General features: G+C 46.3%; 1 protein-coding gene across 7 annotated transcripts in view; it reads left to right on the forward strand.

Moving 5' to 3' along the window:
* Positions 1 to 26596, forward strand: part of ptprk (protein tyrosine phosphatase receptor type K) — a 93334-nt gene that overhangs the window by 25467 nt on the left and 41271 nt on the right. For all 7 annotated transcript variants that reach the window (XR_013812526.1, XM_079753671.1, XM_079753672.1 and 4 more), the window contains 8 exons: positions 6877 to 6999; positions 12281 to 12441; positions 13261 to 13315; positions 13423 to 13481; positions 17676 to 17757; positions 19293 to 19408; positions 20128 to 20302; positions 26174 to 26286. Coding sequence is in view for 6 of the 7 variants with exons in the window: in XM_079753671.1 (XP_079609797.1) it covers positions 6877 to 6999; positions 12281 to 12441; positions 13261 to 13315; positions 13423 to 13481; positions 17676 to 17757; positions 19293 to 19408; positions 20128 to 20302; positions 26174 to 26286 (884 nt within the window). In the remaining variant the exon portion in view is untranslated. The remainder of the gene's footprint in view (positions 1 to 6876; positions 7000 to 12280; positions 12442 to 13260; positions 13316 to 13422; positions 13482 to 17675; positions 17758 to 19292; positions 19409 to 20127; positions 20303 to 26173; positions 26287 to 26596) is intronic.

Below are 26596 nucleotides of genomic sequence, written 5' to 3' on the forward strand. Positions count from 1 at the left end.
CACACACACACACACACACAGGGATTTTTGTCAGTCACTGAGGAAAACATCTTAATGCATGTACGTTGAATTCAGCGTCCCCATTAAACATTTATTCATGCCCACAGCGTAGGTTGAGTTGGGGATCGGATACGTGGCTTTCGGGGTTTTTCACCGTGCTGTATTGAATCTTCTCCTTCCTAAGTATGAATATGAATAGTATTATTTTGGTCCGTGTCTGGTCCGAACTGTTATGTCAAGGGAAGAGCTCCCATTGGCTGAAGCCTTTGATCCTATAGGAAGGCGTAAGTCCGTAACACTAGGCTTTCACCTGGGTGACAGCAGTCAAACAGCAGCACCTGTGGAGGTCTAAATAAATAATAATACACCAAATGCTATAACTCAGAGGAACCCAGCTTGTCCCAACACAGTCAGTAGAAGACCCGTCGCTCAAAGTATTTGAATGGGGAACTGAAGATGGGTAGAAAGGGGTCAAGGGGAGGAGAAGACTGCCAAGGAAGGAGAGCAAGAGAGATTTGGTTTTTTCACTGTTACCGTCATTGAAAACCACTGAATCAGCTCAACCTGCGCGTACACACGAGAAAGCCACAGATTCAATTACAGCATTGTGAGATGAAGGAGAAATTCTTCTGCCTTCAGCACTTCCAATTAAACCGCTACTATGAGAATGTGCTACATATAAGTGGGTGTGTGTGTGTGTGTGTGTGTGTGTGCGTGCGTGTCTTCACGGGTGAGGTGTGTCTTCATGGGGCTTTGATGCTGTTACGCTACATTGCAAGTGCCACTGAGGCATGGCATGTGTGTTTGTGCATGTGGAGTCTGAGGGTATAGCAGCCGGGACAGGGCCATGTATGTGTCTGTGCGTGCATGCGTGTCTGTTTTTCCCTCTGTGTGCCTTCATGGTACCGTGTGTGTGTGTGTGTGTGTGTGTGTGTGTGTGTGTGTGTGTGTGTGTGTGTGTGTGTGTGTGTGTGTGTGTGTTGCGGACCCTCTGATGTCAACTTGTATAATTTCAGGCTAATTTCACCTATTCTCTGGAAGTGTGTTTTGGAGAGGGGGTGATGGGGAATGTGGAGAGGAAAAATGATCCGACATAACTTTATGAGTGCCCTTCATGCCGCTAACATCTGGATGGATTTGAATCACACACACACACACACACACACACACACACACACACACACACACACACACACACACACACACACACACACACACACACACACACACACACACACACACACACCAGTACACACCAGCACACACACACACCAGCACACACACACACCTACCAACACAGGTACACACACACACACCAACACACATACAACAACACACACACACACACCAACACACACACAAACACACACACACACACACACACACACACACACACAGTATATACGATGAGTGCAGACGTACAACAATGGCGGCCACTCCAAAACAGGAGTGTCCCCTCTGCAGCGGTGACACTTTTAGCATTTGAAAAGTCAGAGCGACGGCCCGGGGAAATGGATGCCCTGACAAGAGCCACTCATCTCCTACTCTCCGCCTCCCCACTTTTCTCCGCTTCCCTACTCTGGCTTCCCCTTTTCACTTGGGTCCACGGTCCGAGGAATTCTCTGGCGTTTGGAGACCAGAGTACAAACGACCAAAAGCCTTGATTTGATCTTGCAGCCAGAGAAAAATGGCCCGCACTTTGGTGTAAAAAGCAGGTCAACCAGTACAGTAAGCTGCTGGACTTAGCCCAAAATTTGTAATGATTTTGGAGGGAGAATGTGATTATGAGCTCTTGAAAATTGGATTTTAATGAAGCAAATGCAATCATTGTCCTTGAAAAGGATTTTCCTTTTACGGGCGCAAACGTGTCACTTCACCCCTGCTCTGTCTCAGACCGCCCGCTGCCCTCGCCCTCCTGTCTCAGTGGTTGATGGCGGCAGTGGCACCAGCCTAAATAGTTATTGATCCTCATTAAATGGATTATTAACGCATGGAGGGCCAGAGTAAAAGGGAAAGAGAGATGGAGGGACGAAATAAAAAAGAAAGCGAGTGGAGGAGGGTGAGGAGAGATGGATTGAAAGAGACGGAGCCAGTTAAAGGGATGGGATGGATTTACATTTTTTCAGTTAATTATTTATGTGTGTGTGTGTATGCATGTGTGTATGTGTGTGTGCGTGGACATGTGCTTGTTATCACAAGCACACTACCCTCCGGGGTTAGTTGTGTGATCTGCAGAAAATAAATCACATTTTGTGCAAATCTCAGTTTCACCCTCCCCCCACCCACCTCTCTCTCTGTCCCTCCATTTCTCTCTGATCTGCTCTCTGTTCATAATTGATATATTTTTCGGCAGACAGGAATGGTGAGCGCCACAGATAACTACTAGACACAAGTTCGAGCGAGACTTTGTGCCAAAAATGAGACATTTCTGAACGATGAATGACACAATGTGCAGTTAAAACATATTCAATACGTTTTTATTCACAATTGTTCACTAGACCTTTGTCCCGTGGTTGGTCAATGATGTTATCTCTGCCTGATATCTACACAAATAAATGTATTATCCTTACAAATCCTCTCTAAGAAATGTAACTTTTGGCTCCCTCCCTGTTTTGCTTCTGCAAGAGGAGATTCTATTTTCATTCAGACATGTTTATTCACTTTGAATGGTTAGCAGATTCTTTTCCAAATCAATTTCATTGTCCCTCTCCCCCCCCCCGCCCGCTTGCTTGCTTGCCTCCTCAAGCATTCAGAACGGTCTCCGCATCCGAAATTGATGTTGAAAAATAGGAGAAAATGAACAGCAACTCCAACTGGGCCATGCGGATCCATACAAAGGGGGTAGAGGCCCCGGGGCCCGCCTTTGACTAAGCGTTCTGTCAGGGGGCCCCATCGGAATGCCAAAATAATATATTGGTGTGATTGGTATGTATAATGGGGTTTGGCGGGGGCCGTGTCTGCCATGTAAATAACCATGGCCCCCACTCAGGGGCATGATCAAACATTTGACCTTTCGCTCCGTTCGTATAAACGTACATTAGAGGACGCACGCGGCCCCTCCCACCCGCTGTTTGAACGGGGGTTGAGGTCCCCCAATCTGCTGCTACTGCATTACAGTGCAATTTAAAGTGACAGCAAAAGATTTGTCACATGCCATCCCATAATGTTTTAAATCATGGCTCCCCTTAGATGTCGAACGTTTGCGTGTGTGTTGGTGAGTGCGTGGGTGCGTGCGTGCACGCGTGAACTTGCTCCTCTCTGTCCTTGAGCTTTTATCAAGTCTTCTAATTATTTTATTATGCAAATGAGGCACTATTATTTCATTAGCGAGGCAGCCAATCACAAAGGCTGATTAGGAAGCGATTAGCATGCATTCGGCCTCTCTGTGTCCTTGTGAATAGTGGGGTGGTGAAGGGGGGGCATTAATGACCCATCTGGATGTACTGTCTCTCTTTCTCTTTCTCTTGCTCTCTCTCTCTTGCTCTCTCTCTCTCTCTTTCTCACTCACTCACGCACTCACGCACTCACGCACTCACTCAAAAGCATTTGGACATTAAATCAGCATAAAATCTGTAAAATACAAAGACTTTATAATTTTTTAAGCCAGAAAAAGTTTGAAGTTCTGAATTATTACATGTTTGATAAGTGTCATCCAAAGTTTCCGTAAACCGCCAATTAGCGGCCATCGGTGGACTAGAATTTAAATAGGCCGGAAAATATCAATCTTGGCGTCCATCTTGACATATACATTTTTTATTCATCAAATAAAGCAAAACAACATTGCAATTCAAAAAATGTCAAATTAAAATGTCAATTAAAAATCACAATTCAAGTTTTTTAATGAGCATACATGCATCCATTAAATTGAATTGTCAGTGAATATGCATAGGTGCGTTGCTTACTGAATGCATAGACCTAGGACCGCCCTCATTAGACACACAGAATCACAGAAAACCCTTCACAGCACTAGTTTACAGTTGAGGTGAAACAGACTTCCTTTATGAAATGTTTACTTGCAATGTGCTACGTTAATATAATTTGTCGAGGGCACTAACCCCCACTAAACATTGACGTAGGATTGCAGATAGGCAGGCCGTGTTAATGTTTAACACACTGAAGTAAGTCAATAGCTTGTCACATTCCTGGGGGAAACATTGGCTGTTCACATCCAGCCTAAGATAACTTCTTGGGGAATCTGATCCCACATTCCAATAGAGGTGTGAACACTAAATATTCCTTCAAGACGCATGTTAAAAAGAAAATGCATTTGGAGGTTGTCCGAGGTACGCGTCAAAATACGTTCCAAACTTCCAGCACACATTAATATAGTTTTAGTCATATCTGATGGAGTGAAAGTCCAACTGCACTGGGGGGACAGTTGCCTCAAACTGAGTTTTTATTTATTTTAATGTATTTTACTTTAAATATAAATACCAAAGCAGCAATGCAGATGGTGGAGTGTTGTAAGTACTAGTATACTGGATATAAAGTCACAAGAGGTGACCAGAAATGCGTGGTTAGTTTGATTGCACCCGTCTTAGACTCTATGAGGATTTATCTGGATACAAGCCACCAAGTTTGAATGTAACCAAGACATTATGTCTCTATGCCTGCTCTTATCTTTATTGGTAACTTGTTTGTGTGTGTGTGTGTGTGTCTCAAGTTGGCAGAAGTTTAGCTGAATAAGGAAGTGTTAACCAATATTGCAGGAAAAATCACAAGAAAAGGTGTGTGTGTTTGTGCGTGTGCGTAATTATCTATGGTCAATTTCACACACTTGATTTCCATAGGCGACTTTTATAACAGAAGACGCACACACAGAGCCTTCTGATGTTAGCGGTTAAAAGCAGTTTATACATCCCTCACAGAGCTCTGCTCCACAGTCAGGGAAAACTTAGTGGGAGCTGAAGTTTGCAAGAATTTGAAATGAGGACATTCCTGTCCAGTGTGATTGTTGCTGTGCATTCCTGGCCAGCACCTTCGCATGTTTCTGCTGTTGCCAGAATAGAAATGGAATTCCCTCTCTGTTGTGGAATGTTTATTGTGTTGCATTTTAGGAATTTAGGTGGCAAAAAATAGGTTTTGGTATCTTTCAGACTAATACCTGAGATACGTGAAATGTGAAGTGGAATGTTTCCTTTTTACTGTTGAGTTTCCCCCCTGTAGCCGAAGGCGTAACCCTTATACAAAAAGTTCCCAACACAATCAGCCAGGCTGATGTGTTGTGCTTCAGTGTCATGCTTAAAGCCCAGCGTTGAAAACTCCCCTTAGTGTGGAGAGTAAACGGTTGACAAACACATTGTGCTCTGCAGGCTCTATTCAAGTGAGAGCTTGGAACCTTGTACACTATTGGCACAGGGTGCACACCATTACTGAGAGATGGACTGTAAATTACCCACGCAGTCACGCACGCAGTCATGCAGTCACTCAGCCATGCAGTCACGCACTCACACACACCAGAAACGTGCTGCCATTTGAAACGGGGCACGGAAGACTGCTAGACAGCAAGCCACTGACATACTCGGTGGGGTCGCTCATGCAAGCGCACACGGACGCACACACATGCACGGGACACGCACATGATCTTAAATGTGTGTTAAGTGTGGAAAAATTTGTAGCATGCATCATAATGTTCCCGAAAGAGCAGAAGACCCACGGGTACTCTGTCTTCTGTAAGCAGAGGTGGCCGTTGTGCTGTTCCCAGGGGCTTGTGCGGCATTGCTGGTGAACATGTTTTCCGTGGTGTTGTGTGTGCGGTGAGATTAGCAGCTGGACCGTGGACCCAGGTCTGTCCCCCCCGTCCCCCCCATGGTGCTGCTGGTCAACAGATGGGATAACAGAAGCGCACGTCGGGCCCACTTGCTGACCGCTAAGGCAGCTGGGTGACCGCTAAGGCACCAGGAAAGCTATTACTGTTAGCCACATGAATCAGATAGCGCCGCAGCTTTGCTATCCCACCAGCCCATATCCCCCTTCTAGGCCAATTGTTGACACCGAGCACTTGATTACAGCGGGCAGGAGGGTGAATCAGATAGCTGGCAGTCGTCTGCATGGTATTCCTGACAGCTTTATTACTCATCCGAGCCCGCTATTATTGAAAGTTGATTGGTTCAGCTAGCCGTCAGTGACAAGGAGCGTCTCCCTATATTAGTGGGACTTCACATTGGGGGGGCGCTGAGGGGGGTGGGCGGGGGGGTCTGGACTGGAGGCGGCCAGCTCACACACTAGCCCTGGTGACAGCGCAGCTGATTGGCTGAAGGCAGCCCATGATTGAGTCACATAGGTGATTTTGACCCGTAGTGAAGTCTCTCAGATCTGAGGCCTCTGGTAGTTTGTTAATGAGCGCGCACACAAACTCACCCGTGCGCGGGCACGCACGCTCACATGCGCGGCTCATTATGTAGTTAATGGAGAATACACGTCTTATCGAAGCAAAAAAGAAAAATCCCCAGTTCTGTATTAATCAAACTTTGTGATTAGGAATGTACATTAATCATTCTAATTGCTTAAGGGATCGTCTTTATTTTTTCTCAGTTTCCCTCCTTTGAAGTCATTCCCATAGGACGCCTGATCAGCCTTCTTCTAGAATGCTCCTTTGTGTTACATTGTGTTTTTTGTGTTTTCTCATTTTCATCTGGCGTGTATGTTACCGTCTGAAAGCACCATTGAGCGTGGCGCTCGCCAGCCAGCCAATAAGAGCTGCAAAGGAAATAGGTCACGATATTAATTGTGTGACTGGGACCACTCTTTGTCTCTCTTCTGTGTTTAAGCTGTCTTTTTAATTTGATCAACTAATTCACCCAAGCTGTACTCTCCCCTCCACGCCAGAGGAACTTACTCACCGAGCGCTTGTTTCCTTCTTTGGTCTGTTTCCAGGAAGCTGCACGTTCGACGAGGGCTTCTCCCAGTGTGACTACCAGCAGGACCCCTACGACGACTTTGATTGGACGCACATCAACACCCAGGAAGTGCCCTACGTGTCTCCGGAACTGCCAAAAGGTGTGATTCATCCCCCTCTCCTCCTTTCCCATCCATTGTCCCCATTAACGCAGCTGTCAATCAATCCGTCATCTGGATCTCTCTATCATGACGGTTCCATTGGTCCAGACCCTCCCCCATGCCCCCTCCCCCCGATCTTCTCTTCAGTATGATGATGAAGGGGAAGTTAAATCTCTCTGCCCCGGGCTGAAGCTCTAATTAACGGAATATGAGGTCGTTAATCAACGGTGGAGAACAGGCAAGGTTGCCTACTTTTACACAATGTGAAAAGAGCAATGGTGGAACATTAGCCGGCTACACACACACACACACACACACACACACACACACACACACACACACACACACACACACACACACACACACACACACACACACACACACACAGATACACCGTAATCAGCCCCTTGAGATTTTGATCCACAAGAAATGAGGAATGTTGCGTGTTGTGTGTTAAACGTTACAGTGTAGGGCCGGATCCAAGTTTAAATTATCCGTCATTCTTGCCGAGCATATACCCGCCGACAGAGACATGCTTGGTTCTCTATAGGAAGTACATTTTCCTAGAGTTTCCCCCCCCCCCGCCATCTAAATGTAATTGCTAGATAATTTGCAACGTCCGAAAGGGTCTGAAATTCCCTTGTCACCTCACTATATGCCCCCCGCTCATCCCCTCAACACAAACACATACCCACGCACACACTCATTCCTCCTCGCTGTTCTGCAGTCCTCTCTCCCCGGTGCTGAAGATGAAAGCGGTAGGCCCATCACTTGTTGCCATGACAATATAAGGCTGTTATTTATCTCTGGTGCTGATCACGGTGACAAGGCAATCTGGCTGACATTTAGAGAAAGGTTCAGTTCAACGGGAACTCTTTAACTCAGACACACACATACATTCACACGCGCACACACATACCCCCACACACTCATTCCCTTACACTCTCTTCTCACAATAAATATTTGTAGCCAGTCCAATAATACTGCTTGATATTTATGGTCCAACAAAATATTAGAGTGGGTCAAGTGCCTTGTCATCGGGCAGAAGGGAAAGTCTGTATTTAGGATTATTAACATGTGAGACCACTTGGTGTTTTTAATAGAGCCTGATGGATGTTTTGACTCTCCCAAATCCCAAATCAAATACAAAAGTACTGCATGAAGATAAAAGAAATACTGAACAATTGCGACTAGAGGGAGCAGGAAGGATTTAAAAAAGCAGTTGTATTTCCAGTAGCAGAGTTAGGAACAGAGGCAGAGGCACTGCTGACCAGGAGTTGTGATTGAGGGGTTCAAAGACGAGACGGAGAATGATCCGGGACCTCTTGTGAAGTAGGCCCTGTGCGGGGATCTGCTGCCCACTCCTTTGGCTTCCTTGGCCAGGGACACCAAGTAAACGTCCATGACTGCTGTTGCCATCCTAGCTTTAGACAGTAATATTTGCAAGCGCAGAGTTTTCAATAGCTCAATAGGTTTTAAGTGGACCCACAGGTGAAAAGGCCCCGTGTTTGCTAATGTATTACTGTATCGGGCCGGGTAGATGAGCAATTTAGCCAACAATCTTGTTTTTTCTTTCGGCAGGACATATTGATATTTTTATAAATAATATATTCCAGTCTTCTTAGGTCCTAATTGTTAATCCCCTTTTCCTGCTATAGGCAACACACAGTAAACAGAGATGGATCTGGCAAGGGTTTACAATGGAAATAAAACTCTGGCATCTAATGTCTCTGGAGGAGGGGGGGTATTGGCAGCATTCGCCATGCCAGGGGCTGGATCTTACATTGGCACCTCGCGCTGGCAGCACTGGGTTAGCCCGGAGCCTGCCAGCGGTAATGTACATGGGACACTGGCTCTGTCGCTCTGCGCCTAAGCTGACTAATGCAGATATACACTTTCACGGATGATGATGTTGATGTTGTTGTTGTTGATGATGTGAGCCCCGAACGCTTGAAATCCAGCAGGCATGTAATTCTGTCCCTCTCGCTCGCCGCATTTACTGTGATACGGTCAAGTAAAAGGAACGATCACGGTAATATAGATACACTTCTGGAGGTGGCTCGCTCATATAATATTACATTATAGTAGGTATGGCGAAGAGTATGTGTTTTATGACACTAATGCTATAATTAATAGGGCAAGTCAACATTCAGCAGGTGGCTTTTTTCAGTGTATGACTCTTAGTAGCCATAAAAATATTTTCTCTAGCTTATCTGGGTGACTTTAAGTGATTCAGATATTTTTGTTTTGATATTGGTCACAGTTTTGTGACGCCAGCCATTAATCCCTTCCAGCCCCCAACATTTTCCATCCCTGCTTGGAGCCATTTATATTAATTGACCCTATAGGAACACGCAAACCGGTGAAAGCCAAACTGTCCATTAACTGGGATTTTTACAGCAGGCCTGTTATTGTTTTTCGCTCACTAGACCGTCTTATGTTTGCTGTCTGTTGTTGCTGCTGTCGTTATGTGACATATCTAGGTCTCCAAGGCGCTAGGGAGGTATTTTTAGCTGCATCGTCCTAACATTGTGGAGTCTGTCTTATGGCAGCCATCTTGAACATTGAATGATTTCCGACCTCAGCCATTTTAAGAGGACTGCCAGAACGCCGATGTCAGCCATCTTTGACATGTCTGCCTTCCAAGTGTCAGGGTTGCGACATCTGCCTTCTTGATTCAATCTCCTCAGAAAAAAATATATTGTTATTATTATTATATAAACCACATGCAAATAACATTACTGAGTGGTCAGAAATGACAGGTATAACTAACTATTATTTCCATGCAATAATTGTAAAAATGCAAAGTAAACTAAGATATTCTTGTTGTTGTGCCACAGGCATTGAGCTAAAATGATCTGCCATTATGATCCATATCACATGCTCACAGACAGATCTAGGTCTCTGGAAGGACAAGTGTATTTATTATAGCTGCAACGCAAGGTATTGGCATCCATTTTACCAGCGTCGTCAGCCATCTTGGTGTAATTGCCAAGAATGCCTATTAGTGAATTGACTATCATTTATGTTATAGCCAAGAAGCTACTTGTCTCTGAATCTAAATACATTGAAATATCTTCAAATAACCCACTTGGTGACCTTCCTTCTCCGGTATTTTACAAAAATATATTGACTGGATGTAATGTAATCTACGCTAATGAAGTGGAATTCCGATAAAACATAGTGCATATTCTCAACTGATTTGACACTGGTCACAACGCCTGGAGCGTATCTTTTATTAAACGTCTAGATTTTATGATATTTTCTGTCTCTTTCAGAAATCCAGGTAAGGACGATTGTAATAATACATGCATAATACAATGGTGTCTGGACCATTTGCAGTCGAGTAGCGTTTGAGTCAAATGTGTTTTGTATTTCACATAAAAGATTCCCGGTCATAGGGTGGCCCGACTAAATGCAGCTACGTTAACATTGAGTAATGAATTGTGAATTGTGAGAAAGAGGACAAATCCAATAACTGGGTTAGAATATTTTAGTTTGAAGATTGACTATTGTGTTTGTGTCCTTCTGCATATTTAAACACATCTCTGTGTTTTGTTGTCATTTCCTGTTTGGACCTTGCTATGCTGTTCTATTCTGTTGTGGATTAGCCAAACAATGAACGCTAATCACCATTGTCCAAACTGTTTATTGTATGCGGCAGTCTTCCTACGATGTGACTTCCATTATAACATGCAAATTGGATTAGCCAACAAGAGAGGAAGTGTTATGTATAAATTGCAGGAATGGGTGTTAGGTTGCGTTCTGTTCGGCTCCCACCACGTTCGACACGGGAGACATGACAAGCAAAGCAGACAGGAGAAGGCCTCTGTGATCGTACACACGGCAAAAGCATCTGGTGGAGATCCTCACTGATTACCACAACATCTGCCCAGACGGACCGTCCTGTCACCGGCAGTATAGCCCATCCAGATGCTTCGGTTTTCCCCCGTAGACAGACGCAAGGCTTTCCGTCGTGCTGTCTGCTGTCAAACTCCTAGCAGTGCCCGCGTCGTCATTCTGTGTGTTGTTTCCAGTTACCTCCCTACCCATTATGGCTCCATTCCACATCGCCACCTCAAAATAAGTAGTTTATACAACGGAAATAGTCCAGTTCCAAAGAAAACCAGCTTTGGTGACTCGAGAGAGATTCGGTATTGGAATCGGTTCCGAAGTTTGATGTCGTTTATAGAAGCGTTAAGCGTGTGAACTGTTTGGTCCTCTGGTGCACCTCGTCCATTGAAGACAGGCAGACTCTCCTCAGCCTTTAAGTTTGCCAGAGCAATCTATGACGAGGGACGACTGTGCCTGATCTTCGTGCAGTCCCAGCTGCCGTTCTGTCCTGCGGATGGGACACATTATGGCCAGCGCTGTGTGGCGACGGTAAACAGTCACACACAGCGGGGGGGAGAGGGGGACGGAAATGGAAAATGTAGATTTCAAATTCAGCAGGGGCATCAAAATGTCCTTTCTCTCATCGACAGGCAGGTCATGTTCTATTATGGGATGGGGAAACGCAGAGGGGGGATCAGACTTCATTTCGCTACACTTTGCAATGGGGGTTGACAGGAACTCGCCGTTTTAAAGCTAAGGGAAGTCCATTCAAAGGTGGTACACATTAACATATTAAGAACACAGGTTTGTTTTCAATCAGTGGGAGGTGACCTGGATGTCTTCCACTCCGTCGCCACGATTTCCATTAGAACTGCTTCCAAAGGCCTCGGTCGACTTTAATGACAAAAGCCATTCAGGATGGTTCTGGATTGGTAAACACTCCGCGCGAAATGAGACTGAGGCAGAGGGAGCCGGTTTGACCATATGGGTACTTTGTGTCACACAGTAAATGATATTCAACCAAACTGGCCAGGTTTGTTCATTGACGACCCACCCATCCCGCTCCCATTCAAACACTTAGTGCCTCCACACACAGAGAGGTCCTCCACCGCCACCTGTTTGTCAGGCAATCACAATGGTCCCTCGGTTTGCAGCTGAGGCCAATCCAGAAAATAACTGGAATAACAAGGGATATAGAGAGTGTACGTGATGAAATAACATTGAATACTTTAATTATACGTGATGAAATAACATTGAATAATAAATTGAATGTCTGGTGAAATAACATTTAATACATTGAATGTGATGATATAACATTGAATGTGAGGATATTCCGACGGATCCGATCAGTGCATTCCCCTTCCGGAGCGTATTTTCGGTCTCGTGATGACCTTCCAGCGAGACGCATGGTTTCCGTAACGCTCCCCGTTCCCGTGTGTGTGTCCAGGCTCCTACATGGCGGTGGACGTCTCCCAGTACGACGTCGGGGAGAAGGCTCGCTTCCAGCTCCCCGTCATGAAGGAGAACGACACCCACTGCATCGACTTCAACTACCTCCTGACCAGCCCCGACGGCTCCAGCCCCGGGACCCTCAACGTGTTGGTTAAGGTACGGGTCCAGGGGTCCCTCCCTGCCCCCCCGGTCGGCCCCCTAGAACCAGGACGCAAAGAGCACTCCCGGCCAGGATAATATGTAGAAAATCGATATAGGCATCCTCTGTGCACTTGATTTGATGTAGAGCCCGCATCAGGAGGTGTTATCATTTTCACATCATCAAATATTCTAAAAACTTTACAAACAGTGTTAGCTTCACGGGCGACGTAACAACTCCAGGCGACACGCCGTCACGAGGACTCGTTGGTAATTGCCTCAGTGGCTCAGCCGGCACTATAGCGCGCTGGGATCCAGATTCAGTTCAGACATTTCAGCAGCCACGATGACCTTTTTTGGGTCTGTGCGTGTCTCTTGTGTTTACCATCAGTTCAAATCACCAGTAGAACTTTGTGGATGTTGACTGGTTGGATGTTTATTCCGGGGAGGCGGAGTGCGCTAGCTCAGAGACATGTTTTCCCGTGCCGCCGCCGAGTGTGTGTGATATTAGTTTTGCGCTGTTATGTCGTTCCATGACTCTGGCAGAGCGAGAGGGATCAAGGCCGGGCTGGAGAGGTTTGACAAGGGAGGGGAAAATGCAGGGAAAATGTCAGACTGCTTTCCCCTCTCCCTGGGTACCAACCACTTGTGTCGTCTGGGTTCTACATTTTCCTTGGAGCATTTCACTCATAGAAAGGGGATCTGAAGCAAAGCTCTTATTTTGAATTTGTATTCATCACCGAGTGATGAACCCGGTCGGCCAAGCCAACCTCTGCTAAAGTGTTATTTGCTGTTTTGTTTTTAAATGTCATGTTGGCTGTTATTGTGTCCCTGCAGGTTAACAAGAGCCCCCAGATGGCTAACCCCATCTGGAACATGACTTCATACACCGGTAAGGGCTGGATTAGACCCCTGCATCATCAGATCGTCTTTCATGCTAAACTCAACCCTGTGTCCTTTAATCCCGATGTTTAACTGATGCTGATTTTGGCCTTTTAGGTAAAGACTGGTTGAGAGCTGAGCTCGCTGTCTCCACTTTCTGGCCCAATGAATACCAGGTAAGAGCTCAGTAAAAATAAACACAGAATGATGAGTAATCTTACTTCTACTTCTGCTATTATAACACTGACTATTATGATATAGATAATGAATTTAATTCCGCACTGCATTCCATCCTACACACACACACACACACACACACACACACACACACACACACACACACACACACACACACACACATTGCATCCCTCACACAGACACACACACACACACCATCCCTGACACACACACACACACCATCCCTCACACACAAACCCAGCTGATGTATCTGTGTTGACGGCAGCTCAGGAGGTGGTGTTGAGGCCACACTGAAGGGTGGGGAGCGGTTCTATGGGGGGCGAGGGTCGCTGCGGGGTTGAGTTATTGGGGGGGTGGTGACTTCGCTGTGGTACTCATGTTAATATTAGTTATTTTGTGCCTCCTGGCGTCCAAACTCTCCCTTGCTCCCTTACTCTTCCCTTCCGTGTCTGCCACTTGGAAGATGACAATCACACCGGATTCATCTAAAGAAACAACGGGGAGATTCACAAAACAACTATTTGCTCACTGCCACCACCAGCCAATTAACCTCAACTGGGTTTAGTCAAATGCATCCCAGGCTACATCTTCAACGACTACTACACCATGTGTACCAGCGAGGGAGGCTGGGGTGTGTGTGTGTGTGTGTGTGTGTGTGTGTGTGTGTGTGTGTGTGTGTGTGTGTGTGTGTGTGTGTGTGTGTGTGTGTGTGTGTGTGTGTACCGGGCCTTCAGACGTTGGCGGTGTCCTCCGTGTCTCGACTGCCGACAGGGCGCCAACGTGTGTGATGAACGCGCAGTGTAATTAGCAGCTGGCGCGGCGCGCGTTATTGTCTTATTTTTTCCTTTCTCCTCGAGGTACACAAGCTGTATCTAGACATCCCCCCGAGTTTGTCCTCCTCCCATCTGTCTCTGCATCTCTCTCTCTCTCGCCTTCCCTCTCTTGCTCTCTCTCGCTCAGTTCTGTCTCTCGCTCTGTCTGTCTGTCCGTCTGTATGGCTGTCTGTCTGTCTGTCTGTCTCTCCCTCTGTCTGTCTGTCTCTGTCTCTCTATCCGTCGCTCTCTCTCTGTCTCTCTCTCTGTAACCCTCTCACTCTCACTCACTCAAACTGTCTCTGTGCATCAATCTCCATGTGCGTTGATGTGTCGGTGCTCATCACTTTATCTGTCATTTCTGTTATCACACTCATTCTGCTGGTCTTCCTACTTCTGACACTGGGCTTCTCATTAACTGTGTGTGTTTGTGTGTGTGTGTGTTTCAATCTGGGGCTTGTGTCCTGACAGATGTTTTTGTTGTGAAACTACTTGTCCCTAAGAGCTCTACTCACACACACACACACACACACACACACACACACACACACACACACACACACACACACACACACACACGCAGCGTGTTTGTGTTAGTTCAGAGGGGCCCTTGGGACAGCTGTATGTTACAGTACAATGTGTGTGTGTCCTACGGTGCATGTTCCAGCCGGTCCCCCTCTCCAAAGCCCAGTCCCTGTATGGTGACTGGAGTGGATATTATGGGGCACGAAACTCATGTGTCAACATGTTTTAATTGAATGTAATGGTCCCGGCCTGCTGACGCCTATGTTAGTCTTTCAGGCTACCAAACGGGTTATTGGATACACAAGGTTATGAAGCCAGTATTTCATGTTCCGACGTGTTCCTGTGTTAGCGCATCAGCTGGGGTTGTAATGAGAGAGCTTTCCTCTCCGGGGCCCTGTAGCGCACGCACACACATAGACACAAACAGATACACATACAGACACACATACGGACACACATACACAGACACGCCCACGCACACACACACACACACACACACACGCACACACACATGCACACACACACGCACAAACAGACACATACAGTGACACACACATACACAGGAACAAACACACTCATATATGCACAGACATACACATTCAAACATAGTGATTTCAATATGATTGTTTTATTATTTTTGGCGGGGAGGGGGTTAGTTGTTGTTGTTGTTGTTGGTAACCCGTCTTTTGTGCGCAGTGCTTCTTTCCCAGAGCTTCGGTCCAATCCATCATTGCTCAGGTCGCCCTTTGGGCTGGTGATATTTCAATCTTCTGCACGGATTATTCCTGAGCTTTCTCTGGCGCGCGGGCTGTAAATAGAACAAATCGATCATTTATCTTCAAAATGCCACATGATCATCATGTTAATGTAGGACCAGGCCCCCGCGGCCCCCAAAAAATTAAAAATAAAAATCTCTATATATAATGATACCACTTTTATGCTGAGATTCTCCAAGGTAGTAACGGATGTAAAGGGCACAGACAAGAGGCGCAAACGGCTAGTGAGCAGTCGGCAAGACAGCCCTTTGTGTCCAGAGGAAACGCTGCTGTACTCTGAAAGGGTTTGTGAAGAACCGCAGGGCGACTGGGCACACAGTCAGCCGGACCAGATGCTGGCAGACACACAACACAGACTCCCTGTCAGCCACGCAGACAGACAGACAGGCAGGCAGGCAGGCAGGCAGGCACACCCGTAGAAGGACAGGTAGACAGATGGACAGATAGACAGATGAAGGTATTAGACGGGAAGATGCCTCTCCTCTCTGTGAGCTGCGAGCGAGAGATGACTGAAGGCAGGTGGGGGTGGGGGGGGGGGGCTGGCATTGGAAGATAGAGAGAGAGAGAGAGAGAGAGAGAGAGAGAGAGAGAGAGAGAGAGAGAGAGAGAGAGAGAGAGAGAGAGAGAGAGAGAGAGAGAGAGAGAGAGAGAGAGAGAGAGAGAGAGAGAGAGAGAGAGAGAGAGAGAAGGAGATTGGGGGGGGGGGCACATTGACAACCGACGGGCGATAAGCTGAGGGTAAACAGTTTGTGGCAGATTTCTGTTCACAGGTGATGAATGACAATAATCTCTGCTTTGCTTTCCCCTATCTGTTACACCTCGCCCCTTCTCTTTTCTCCTCTTCTCCCGGGCTTATTCCACTGAGATACTCTCTGAGGGAAGCCCATTAGTAAACAGATGGCAGGGAGAAGCACAGAAAGACCCAAAGAGATTGATAGGAACGGGCGCAGGAAGAGATGGAGGGGATGATGATGATGGGTGGAGGATAAGGGAAGAGGATTGATGGCTGGAAGGAAGGAGGATGAGAGCGGATGTGGGATTTGCATACTACCATTTCCCCCCCCCCATGCCATGGCGTCTTGTTGGGAGGGGCTTGGTGGGGACCTATGAACGACGAGGGTTTCATTGGGTTGCAAACCCAATAAAACTATTTAATTAAACAATAGACTGTACTGTATACAGACTTTGCCGTTCCCAGTCAATATCTCAAACGGAGAGCGTCTGAATCTACGTCCGAGGTTTTGCGCCGCCTTGACAACAAGGCCGCGAGTGTCCATCTTGATCTCTTAACGGGTTCTTGTTGGGGGAAGAGAGAGAGAGAAAAAAAAATCAAGGTGTCCATAACCTGGATCCTTGAATCCATCATTTTAATCAAAGTCTCGGGTGGCAGCGCTGATGTCTGATTTATCAGCGGGCCGCTTGAGAGCGCGCCGGGATGCGCGGGCTGTGATTGATGAGCGGTGAGCCTGGTTTAGGGGGCTGCTCACCCCGCACGTCCCCGCCGCCAATGGCTCTCATTACTTCTCATTAGCCGTGCAGACGCCATCTTGGCCGTCCCTAAGGCGACGGCCGTGGACGGCCAGCGCAGGTCCCGCCGGTCTGACTGGCCTCTATATGGAGCCTTTTATTGTAAAACGTGAACGTAAAAGAGGTTGTTTCAATGTGATTCCCCACCAATGTTTAGCTCCGTCTCCGGGATCGACAGGTTCGGAAACACTAGTGATTTTATTTCATTACTAAGGTGAAGGTTTTACCACCTTCACCTCCACCTTCCACCTTTAGCACTTCTAGCAGTAGCCATGGAAGCAGGGATCCATCTTTTGTGCTCCTCTTGAAGCCTTCTTCATTCTTCTCGCTGGGTTTTTGCTTTGCTACTGATATCTTGGCAAAGACTTCTACAAATACATCTTTATATAGTGTCGACCCAATCACCTAGTGTTTTCAGTTCTAACCACATCTCTTTCTCTCTCTGTCTCTGTTCCTCTGTCTATTTCTCTCTCCCTCTCTCTCTCTCTCTCTCTCTCTCGCTCTCTCTCTCTCTATTCTTCTCTGTTCACAGGTCATATTCGAGGCAGAGGTCTCTGACAGCAAGGCCGGTTTCATCGCCATCGACGACATCCAGGTGCTCAGCTACCCATGCGGTAAGTCCATTAGCATGAGCCGGTGATTAGCCCTAGTCCGCTGCAGAGGCCGCTGATGGCTTTGGACCAGTAATTAGTCTGTACCTACCACGGTTTTCGGTTGCAGCCGACTGCTTAGATAAGTAGCAAGGTGACACAGTGGAGGGTGGGGGTGGGGGTGGAGGAGGGGTGCAACGAGAGAAGGACAAGTGGTGGGGGAGGGGGGGGAAGAATGGGTGGGGGCTGGCAGTTGAAGGGGAAAAGACATCAAGAGAAACAGACAGATAAAGAGGGAGCGGGTGAGTGTGAGGCGAGAAATGAGACAGTATTAGGGCAATCATGGAGTGAGGGAATTCAGACCACTCAGCACTTTCTTTTTCACCCACCCACACACTCACACACACAAAGACACGCTTGCACACACAGGCAGACGCACACAAACACACACACACAGGCAGACACATAGGCAGGCAGACATACACTAACACATAAATACATGCACACCAGGCGCGCGCACACACACACACACACACACACACACACACACACACACACACACACACACACACACACACACACACACACACACACACACACACACACACACACCCAAACAAACATATACACACACACACACACACACACACACACACACACACACACACACACACACACAGATAACAGTAGCTATCTTGTCTGCAGCTAACAGAGGAGCAGTGAGCATCACCATCCAACTCCTGCCAACCTTCTATGTCTCCTTCTCTCATTTCCTTTCCTTTTCAGTGTGAGCAGATTCTAGCCTCCGTAGTGTAATCAAAAAAAGGTTTACATGTAGCAACATACAGCGTGTTCTCTGCTCAACGTTGCGGCCCAGCAGCCGATAAGGCCTGGGGAACGCATGGGTTCTCAGGCCCCTGCCACTATATTTTGGTGGTGGTTGCATTTGTTACTTTGGACAAGGACACTTGGAACGGAGCTAGTCCTCAGCCTCCACAGTGGACACATTCATTCCTGCAGCTGCATTTTCTGGACAAACGCACACACAAACACACGCACGCAAACACATCCACAAACACAAGAACACGCAAACACACCTTCGCAGGCGCACACACAGACATACCTATATGTTTATATACACATGCACACAAACAGACGCACGCACGCACACACACATACACATACATACATACGTACACACACACACACACACCCAAACATTCCATCACCAAGGGGGTGTGCTATCTATGATTGGAATCGCCTTCCCCGAATGAAAACGTCAAAGTCAGGACCCTGAGAAAAAAGCTTTCTTCCCCCTTCACTATTAGCGTTAAAGTATGGGGATGCTTGAGGCCATTATAGCATCATTTACATCTTCATGAACCCTATTTGGCATCATTTAAGCGCAGAGAGTCCCTGTGCATCATCAACATAGAGGTGATCCCCAGCACCGCACCCACACACACCATCGTGTGTGTGGATTGTCAGCGTCATCCTCCCTGCCTGTGTGTTGTACGGCTGCGCTCACTCCGCTGTGCCTTTAACCTCGCTTCCTGTAGATAAATCACCTCATTTCCTGCGTCTGGGCGACGTTGAGGTGAACGCCGGCCAGAACGCCACCTTTCAGTGCATCTCTACCGGGAGGGAGACATCCAGTAATAAACTCTGGCTACAGGTACGAACACACACGTACACACACACACACACTCCTTAACATTTAATATCAAGTGTATGAGATAATGAATCTTGACATCGTGTACTGGTATATGGTGCTGCTGTGCGAGAGACTCAACGTCGTAGATTGTAGCTAGCATAGGGCAGATATACATGTACCTGGACCAATCACAACGGTCACAGCAATAGAACTACGGCCGTCGGCCATGAACGATACAAGCAGGTAGACAAAGTGAACAAGATGGTGTTGTTGTACAGACTAACAGTATGTACATGCACACACGCAGGCACACTCCGTTTATCTGGGCTATACACCCTAGCAAGTTGATTAAGAGCTTAATAGCTGCTGATCGCATTAGGGTTATATTGTGGTGATGACCTTTATATCTGCCTGTGTGTATGTGTGTTCACGTACGCTTCTTAGTGTGAGCGTGTGTGTGTTGTTTAAAGTGTGTGTGTGTGTTTGTGTGTGTGTGTGTGTGTGTGTGTGTGTGTGTGTTCACATGCGCTGCTGGTTGGTGTGTGTGTGTGTGTGTGTGTGTGTGCTCTCAACAGCACTGCTTTGTGACCTTGGGCAAAGCATTTAACCCCTCATTAGCCACGGCGGCTTTCTCTTTTGCTGACTGTTGGCTTTTCATTTTTTCATCCCCCTCATCCTTCCGAAGGCTAACAGTCGACTGTGTATCTGTTTTTCTGTCTCTTTTTTTTTGCCTTTTCAAGAGGAGGAATGGTGAAGACATCCCCGTGGCCAGGACCAAAAACATCAATCACAGACGATTCGCTGCCTCCTTCCGCCTCAAAGAGGTGACCAATCAGGACCAAGATCTCTACCGCTGCGTCACCCAGTCGGAGCGCGGCTCCGGGGTCTCCAACTTCGCCGGTCTGATAGTGAGAGGTCAGTCTACGCCCCCTTTGCCCATCCTGAGATGTTGGTCTTCTTCTGTTTTGATTGGCTCTTAAAGACTTGGGTTTGGTTAGGACACTTTATTGTCTATCAGCCATGACAGAAAAATGATCGTAATTGAATATACTGAAACAAACAGGCATTCAACAATTCACAACAACCCATTACATGTATGTTTATATATATGTATATATATATAAAATAAATTGTGAAACATTCCTATATTTTTCACTGGTATTCCATAGAAAGACAGACTTAGGCCCGGGGTTGCAGCGGGGCTATCTTTAGAGGCGTCATTTGTCTGGTAGTGTTTGGCAGAGCAGAAACCTTGCCACCGGGTGACGATGCCTCTGTGACTCTGATGATGGTCATATCACCAGGACCCAATCCCTAACGCAATATTTGCATCCAGGTTTCCAGTGTTAAATGTCTCTCAGCGGCAGGCAATCCACCCTGCCTCAAAGTTCAACGGAAATAAATAGCTCAACTCATTAGGGAGCGGTTGTGTGTCTGTCTGTGTGTGTGTGTATTTAAATGAGAGAGTCTGCGGTTTTGTGTGAGTGTGTGTTTGAACCCAAAAAATGTATAAAAGTGTCTGTTGGTGTGTTTGTGCAGATGCATCAAATCTGTATCCATGTGTCTGTGAGTGCAAACGTGGTAGTGTGTGTGTGTGTGTGTGTGTGTTCGTTCTAGCTGTCATGTGCTGCTGACATGTGGTTAATAAGGTGTCACCACTGTGTTTTTGAGACAGAATGCTTTATTCATTCGCATCCGATGACTTACATATTCAATTCATCTGCCAGGGAGAGAGAAGGGGAGAGAGAAGGGCGGGGGGGGGGAGGTAGGGGGAGGCATTAGATGGGACTGACAGAAAAACGGAGGGAACAGACGAGGGAAGAAAGGCGAGAGAAAGGGAAGGAAGGGTGCAGGGTTGACTGGGAGCTCTCGTTATCCAGCGGAGATATCTATATCAGAATGGGGAAGATGAGAGAATATGTAAACAGCCGAGCAGGGAGTCCTGTTTATTCCCCTGAATAAGAGATGAGAGAAGGAGGGAAGAGAGCAATCGGAGTCCCAACGTAGTATTGGCCTTTCTATAAATATATATTCATAGTCCTTTCTCTAAACATAAACGTAGTCTATGAATGCGATGGGCTGTGGCCCATCTGGTCGGATCATCTCTTTGGTTTGGTTGGGGGTTCCATTCCTGCATCTTTAAGGTGATGCAAATGCTAAGGCAGTGTTGGGGGGTTCATTCAAGGCCTATCTCTGCATATCACTGGCAAGGCACCAACGACTGCGCGTGTGCGTGTGCGTGTGTGTGTGTGTGTGTGTGTGTGTGCGTGCGCGCGTGCGTGTGCGTGTGCGTGCCCGCGTGTGTGTGTTTTGCGTAATGTATATGTGTGTGAAAAACAGACGGGTTGTATAGAAATGTACCAGGGGGAATGTGGAATATTCATAAGTAGGTTCCACTCCACTAAAGAGGAATATCTTAAGTGTCTCATGTTTATTTATCGAGAACATCAATTGTGAAAACACATTGATATGTGTTGGGTGAAAGAGGTAAGGATTGTCGGCGGTAGAGGCTGGTGTGTCTGAACATGAATAGCATCAATCTACAGCACAGCCATTACTTATATATGGGTGTTGGATCCAAGAACATGCTCACTGTCCGCTGTAGGAGTCATATCCACCATCTCTTTCTTTACATTGGAAGAGAAAAGAGTGGATTGGGCCAACGTATCAATGATTATGGGGATATAGGATTATTCTTTATTGATATTATATCTTGATATATATGTGTTTGGTTAGTACGTTTAAATATGACTTGGTGTCAGTGTGTTGCCTCATGTGTTTGGATCGAGGACATCAGATAGAGATGAGCGAACCAGAGGGAAATGAAAGACAGCGAGAGGTTATTTTTCACATATTTATTTTACTGCTGCTTCCCGAAAAGTCGCCTTGCTTCCCTGGTTTGGTCCATATATATATATATATATATATATATATATATATATTTATTTGGTTCACATCTTTCTTTATTGATGTGTTGTGAACATAAGATTGGCAGGAGAAAGATTGCAAGATTGCGATTGGACAATACCAAAGTCCAACAGGGGCTTGCTTATCTTGACAATCACACTTCTCTTTGTACCTAGTATAATATACAATATGTATGTATCTCTCCCCCCATTGGAACCACTGTGTCAGACCATCCACCGCATATAGTGGGCGCCGTGATTCATTTGAGTCTGACAGATAAAGTAATAGAGCGTATGGCTGATGTCTCGATGAAGAGGGGAGGGATGATGGACAGAAGACGGATGACATGGCCGGACACGTGATGGATGGATGGACCACGGATTGGAGGGCTGGATGGATGGATAGCGAAGGCTTAGGGGTGGAACGGTTCATAAAATTGACGGTTTGGTTCGTATTACGGTGGTTTACCTTTAAAAGAAATAATATATATATATTAAAGGGTTCTCCAGAAAAAAACGATGTAATAGTGATGCTACACCACCATGTAACATTTTAAAAGAGGGCTGTCGCAACATTTGTAAAATACATTTCCTTTCTGAAACGGTCTAATTGGTTAAATAAGAGTTTTATTGGAGTAAAGCTTCAAAAAGCAAAACTGCAATTTCATGTAAGTGTGGAGGAAGTCAGTGGCTCTGGCATCAAATCTTGATCTTGATCTCCAATGTCAATTGGTTCTCACACCAGACGAGCCACGGAGCACCTCGTCGGGCAGTGTGGAGTTTAGGTCTTGCTCAGTGTTTAATACAATGAGGGATCATTGAGTTCTTTGCTCAAGGCTTTGAGCAGTGCTGGGAGTTGTAGCGCTGCTGTATGGCAGCGCCCGGTGTTGGAGCTCTCATTGGAAGCACGACACACTTGAGTTCCGATAAAGACAGCCTGCTTTGAATGTATAGGGGCACTTCAACAATCATAAAACTTAAAAAGTGCTTTGGTCCTTGAGCAAAGTTCCCATTAAATTTCACCGCAGCACTTGCGCTATTCAAGACACTGAACCGTTCAATCCCTATGAAGGGTTAATAAGAAAACGTGGAGGATTTGAAGCTGTATGGAAAAATGCAAGAGGTACTACAAAGTGTGTTTTAGTGTGTGTGTTTTGGGGTTGGTGAAGGACCAGGTGTCTATAGTCTTGATCTGCGTGTGCGTGTGCGTGTGCGTGTGTGTGTGTGTGTGTGTGTGTGTCACTAGTCATTTGCTCATAGCCTAGCTCTAATAAAGTCTTGCCCTCTGGTCCCTGCAGTGACAGAATACATCATCATGCCAGCCTGTATAAAACACACACACACATCACCATGCCAGCATGAATTACACACACACTATCCATGGCCTAAAAAGCTCCTGCAGCATTACCGTCACACACACACACACACACACACACATACACACACGAAAAAAAAACCTTACACACACACAAACACAACCCCCCCCCCCCCCCACACACACACACACACACACACAGTTTAAAGTTAAAGTATCTATACCCACATTTAATTTGCTTCTGTCAATTTTGCAACCTCCCATGTTCAGCATCTGACAGAACGCTTCTTAGTGGGGACTTCCTTCCTTGTTTCCTAACGAAACGCATGCACGCGCACACACACACACACATACATTCACAGACACACACGCACAGAAAAAAGTCAGTCCTGCCCTCTCAGTCTAAGTATTTGTGACAGGTGGTGCTTCAGGCAGTGTAAAACTGTAGAATATCTGAAAATGACCACTGTTGTCTATCAACACCATTGGCGGAGACACATACATGCAAAGGAGTATGCACCCTAGCACAACTGCCTACTGGTGGAGGTCACATGTCCTCCAACATGTTCCATAGCCATGTCAGCAGTGGCCTGCAAAAAAAAGAGCTCAACTTTATTGACAAGGTTGCCGACGATGGCTAACAAAGGAAATGCCCGACGGCTGGGTCCAGATTTAACTGTTTTGTCTTTCTCGCTCACTCTCTTTTTCTATTGCTCTCTTGCTCTCCCCCCTCTCTCTCTCTCTCTCTCTCTCTCTCTCTCTCTCTCTATCTCTATCTCTATCTCTATCTCTCTCTATCTCTCGCTCACTCGCTCTCACTCACTCTCTCCCTCTCTATCTCTCTCTTGCTTGCATTCACTCTCGCCACTCTTTCCTTTCCATATCCCTCTCTATCTTTCCTTCTCTGTCGTACTTATTGCACAAACAAACACAATCATGCGCACATGTACACAACACAATCACGCACACGGACACGCACACAGACACACACAGGGTATGGGGACGCGTACTTAAGGGGAGATGAACCCCCCTCCTTTGTTGTGCACAAAACAATTGCGATCAAAAAAACATTGACAAAACAAACCAAGAAGAACAAAGAGAACGGAATAAAGCGTAAAGCCACTTCTACTGTCAGTCCCTGTGGAGCGCTGTAATGACCCACTTCCATCGCTCACCGGGCCCATTTGATCTATCTTATCTATCCCAATGTCTGTGCTTTATTCATTTATGTATTTATTTATGGATGTGCACAATTCTATTGGCACAAACACAGCGAGACGTATATATTGGGGCTTTCATTGTTTTCTTGCCAGACTTTCTTTAGAGTGCTTTCGAGTAATAATGTTATAGATTGTTTGGTGTTTGTTTGTTCACCGCTGAGTCGTCTTTTGGGTGGTTGTTTCGTGCCTGTTTGAATCGCGTTGAAAAGTGTCAGCCTGCACCAGCCGGCAGGAGCCACTTCATGGTTCATTTTCTATGTTCAGGTGTGTGTGTGTGTGTGTGTGTGTGTGTGTGGTGGATGTCAAATGATGAGACATTTCCCAGCCTGCACCTCTCTGACAGCAATCTGCAACAAACACACACACACACACACACACACACACACACACACACACACACACACACACACACACACACACACACACACACACACACACACACACACACACACACACACAGAAACACACCAACATACTTTGACTACTGGATACAAAAAAACATAGGACGGCATCTACAAGATAAAATATTAAAGAAACAATATGCAATGTAGAAAAACACCCACAGACTCTGAGGTAATTTTCATGTTGATAACATTGAGAATCTTTCTAAATCCCACAGCAAATCTGTTATTTAAAAATAGGAAGAAACTGTGGTCCTGTGTTTACATGTATGTGCGTGCGTGTTTGTGTGTGTGGGAATCACACTATCAATATCCAACAGAAGTGTTTTCCTGATCCTGTTTGGTTTCAGTACAGTGAATACATAGGAGGTGTGTGTGTGTGTGTGTGTGTGTGTGTGTGTGTGTGTGTGTTCCCGCGTATCCCTGCCTGTGTCAAGTTAGATAAATCTTTGATGCGGCGGGTGTCACGGTTGCGTGTGTGTGTGATTGCGTCGGCTGTCACCTCGTCAATCATGTGCGCGTGACAGGTAGCACTGATCTGACTCACTGGCCCTGATCCCTGCTACATCCATCATAGACAACACATACACACATTGACAGACACACAAACACACACACACACACACACACGCACACGCACAGATACACACAGCAGCAACAGAGGCAGTATCATAACTCTGACAGAGAGGATCACGAAGCAGAAATTCAATCAAATGATATTTTTTACGGAGAGATTTTTGCTCCATTTTTATAAAAATAAATAAATATAAATATATATAGATATATTCTAGTGCGTTGGCTTGTTGGGATTAATGGTGAAACAGCCAAATGTGCACACCAGCATTGTTGTGTGTGTGTGTGTGTGTGTGTGTGTGTGTGTGTGTGTGTGTGTGGAATCGTACAGAAATCAAGGCACTGATGGGTTGTTTTGTCCCCAACTCCAGAGCCGCCCCGACCCATCGCCCCGCCCCAGCTGCTGGGCGTGGGTCCCACCTACCTCCTGATCCAGCTCAACGCCAACTCCATATTTGGGGATGGGCCCATCATACTCAAGGAGGTACTTCCTCCCTTTCGGACGCTGGTCAACATTCACATTGGGATATCCACAAATGTATCCGTCAAAGTGTGGGAACACAGTAAATGCTATGCCAAAATATTTGTCACGTCGTCCATATGTCATTGTCTTGAGTCCTAATGCGGGAATCGGACTGCACAGCATTTTTCACCATGTCAAATTAGGTGATTGTTGTTCCATACAGAAATTGCCTGGAGGTCAGGATTCGATCAACCATGGCGTTGGTTGGAAGCACTCAGTGTTTACGCTTTGCAGATGTAGTCTGACAATATGAGAACAGATTGATTGATTG

Source organism: Pollachius pollachius (assembly GCF_949987615.1).
Source record: "Pollachius pollachius genome assembly, chromosome: 16".
NCBI classification, from domain to species: Eukaryota; Metazoa; Chordata; class Actinopteri; order Gadiformes; family Gadidae; genus Pollachius; species Pollachius pollachius.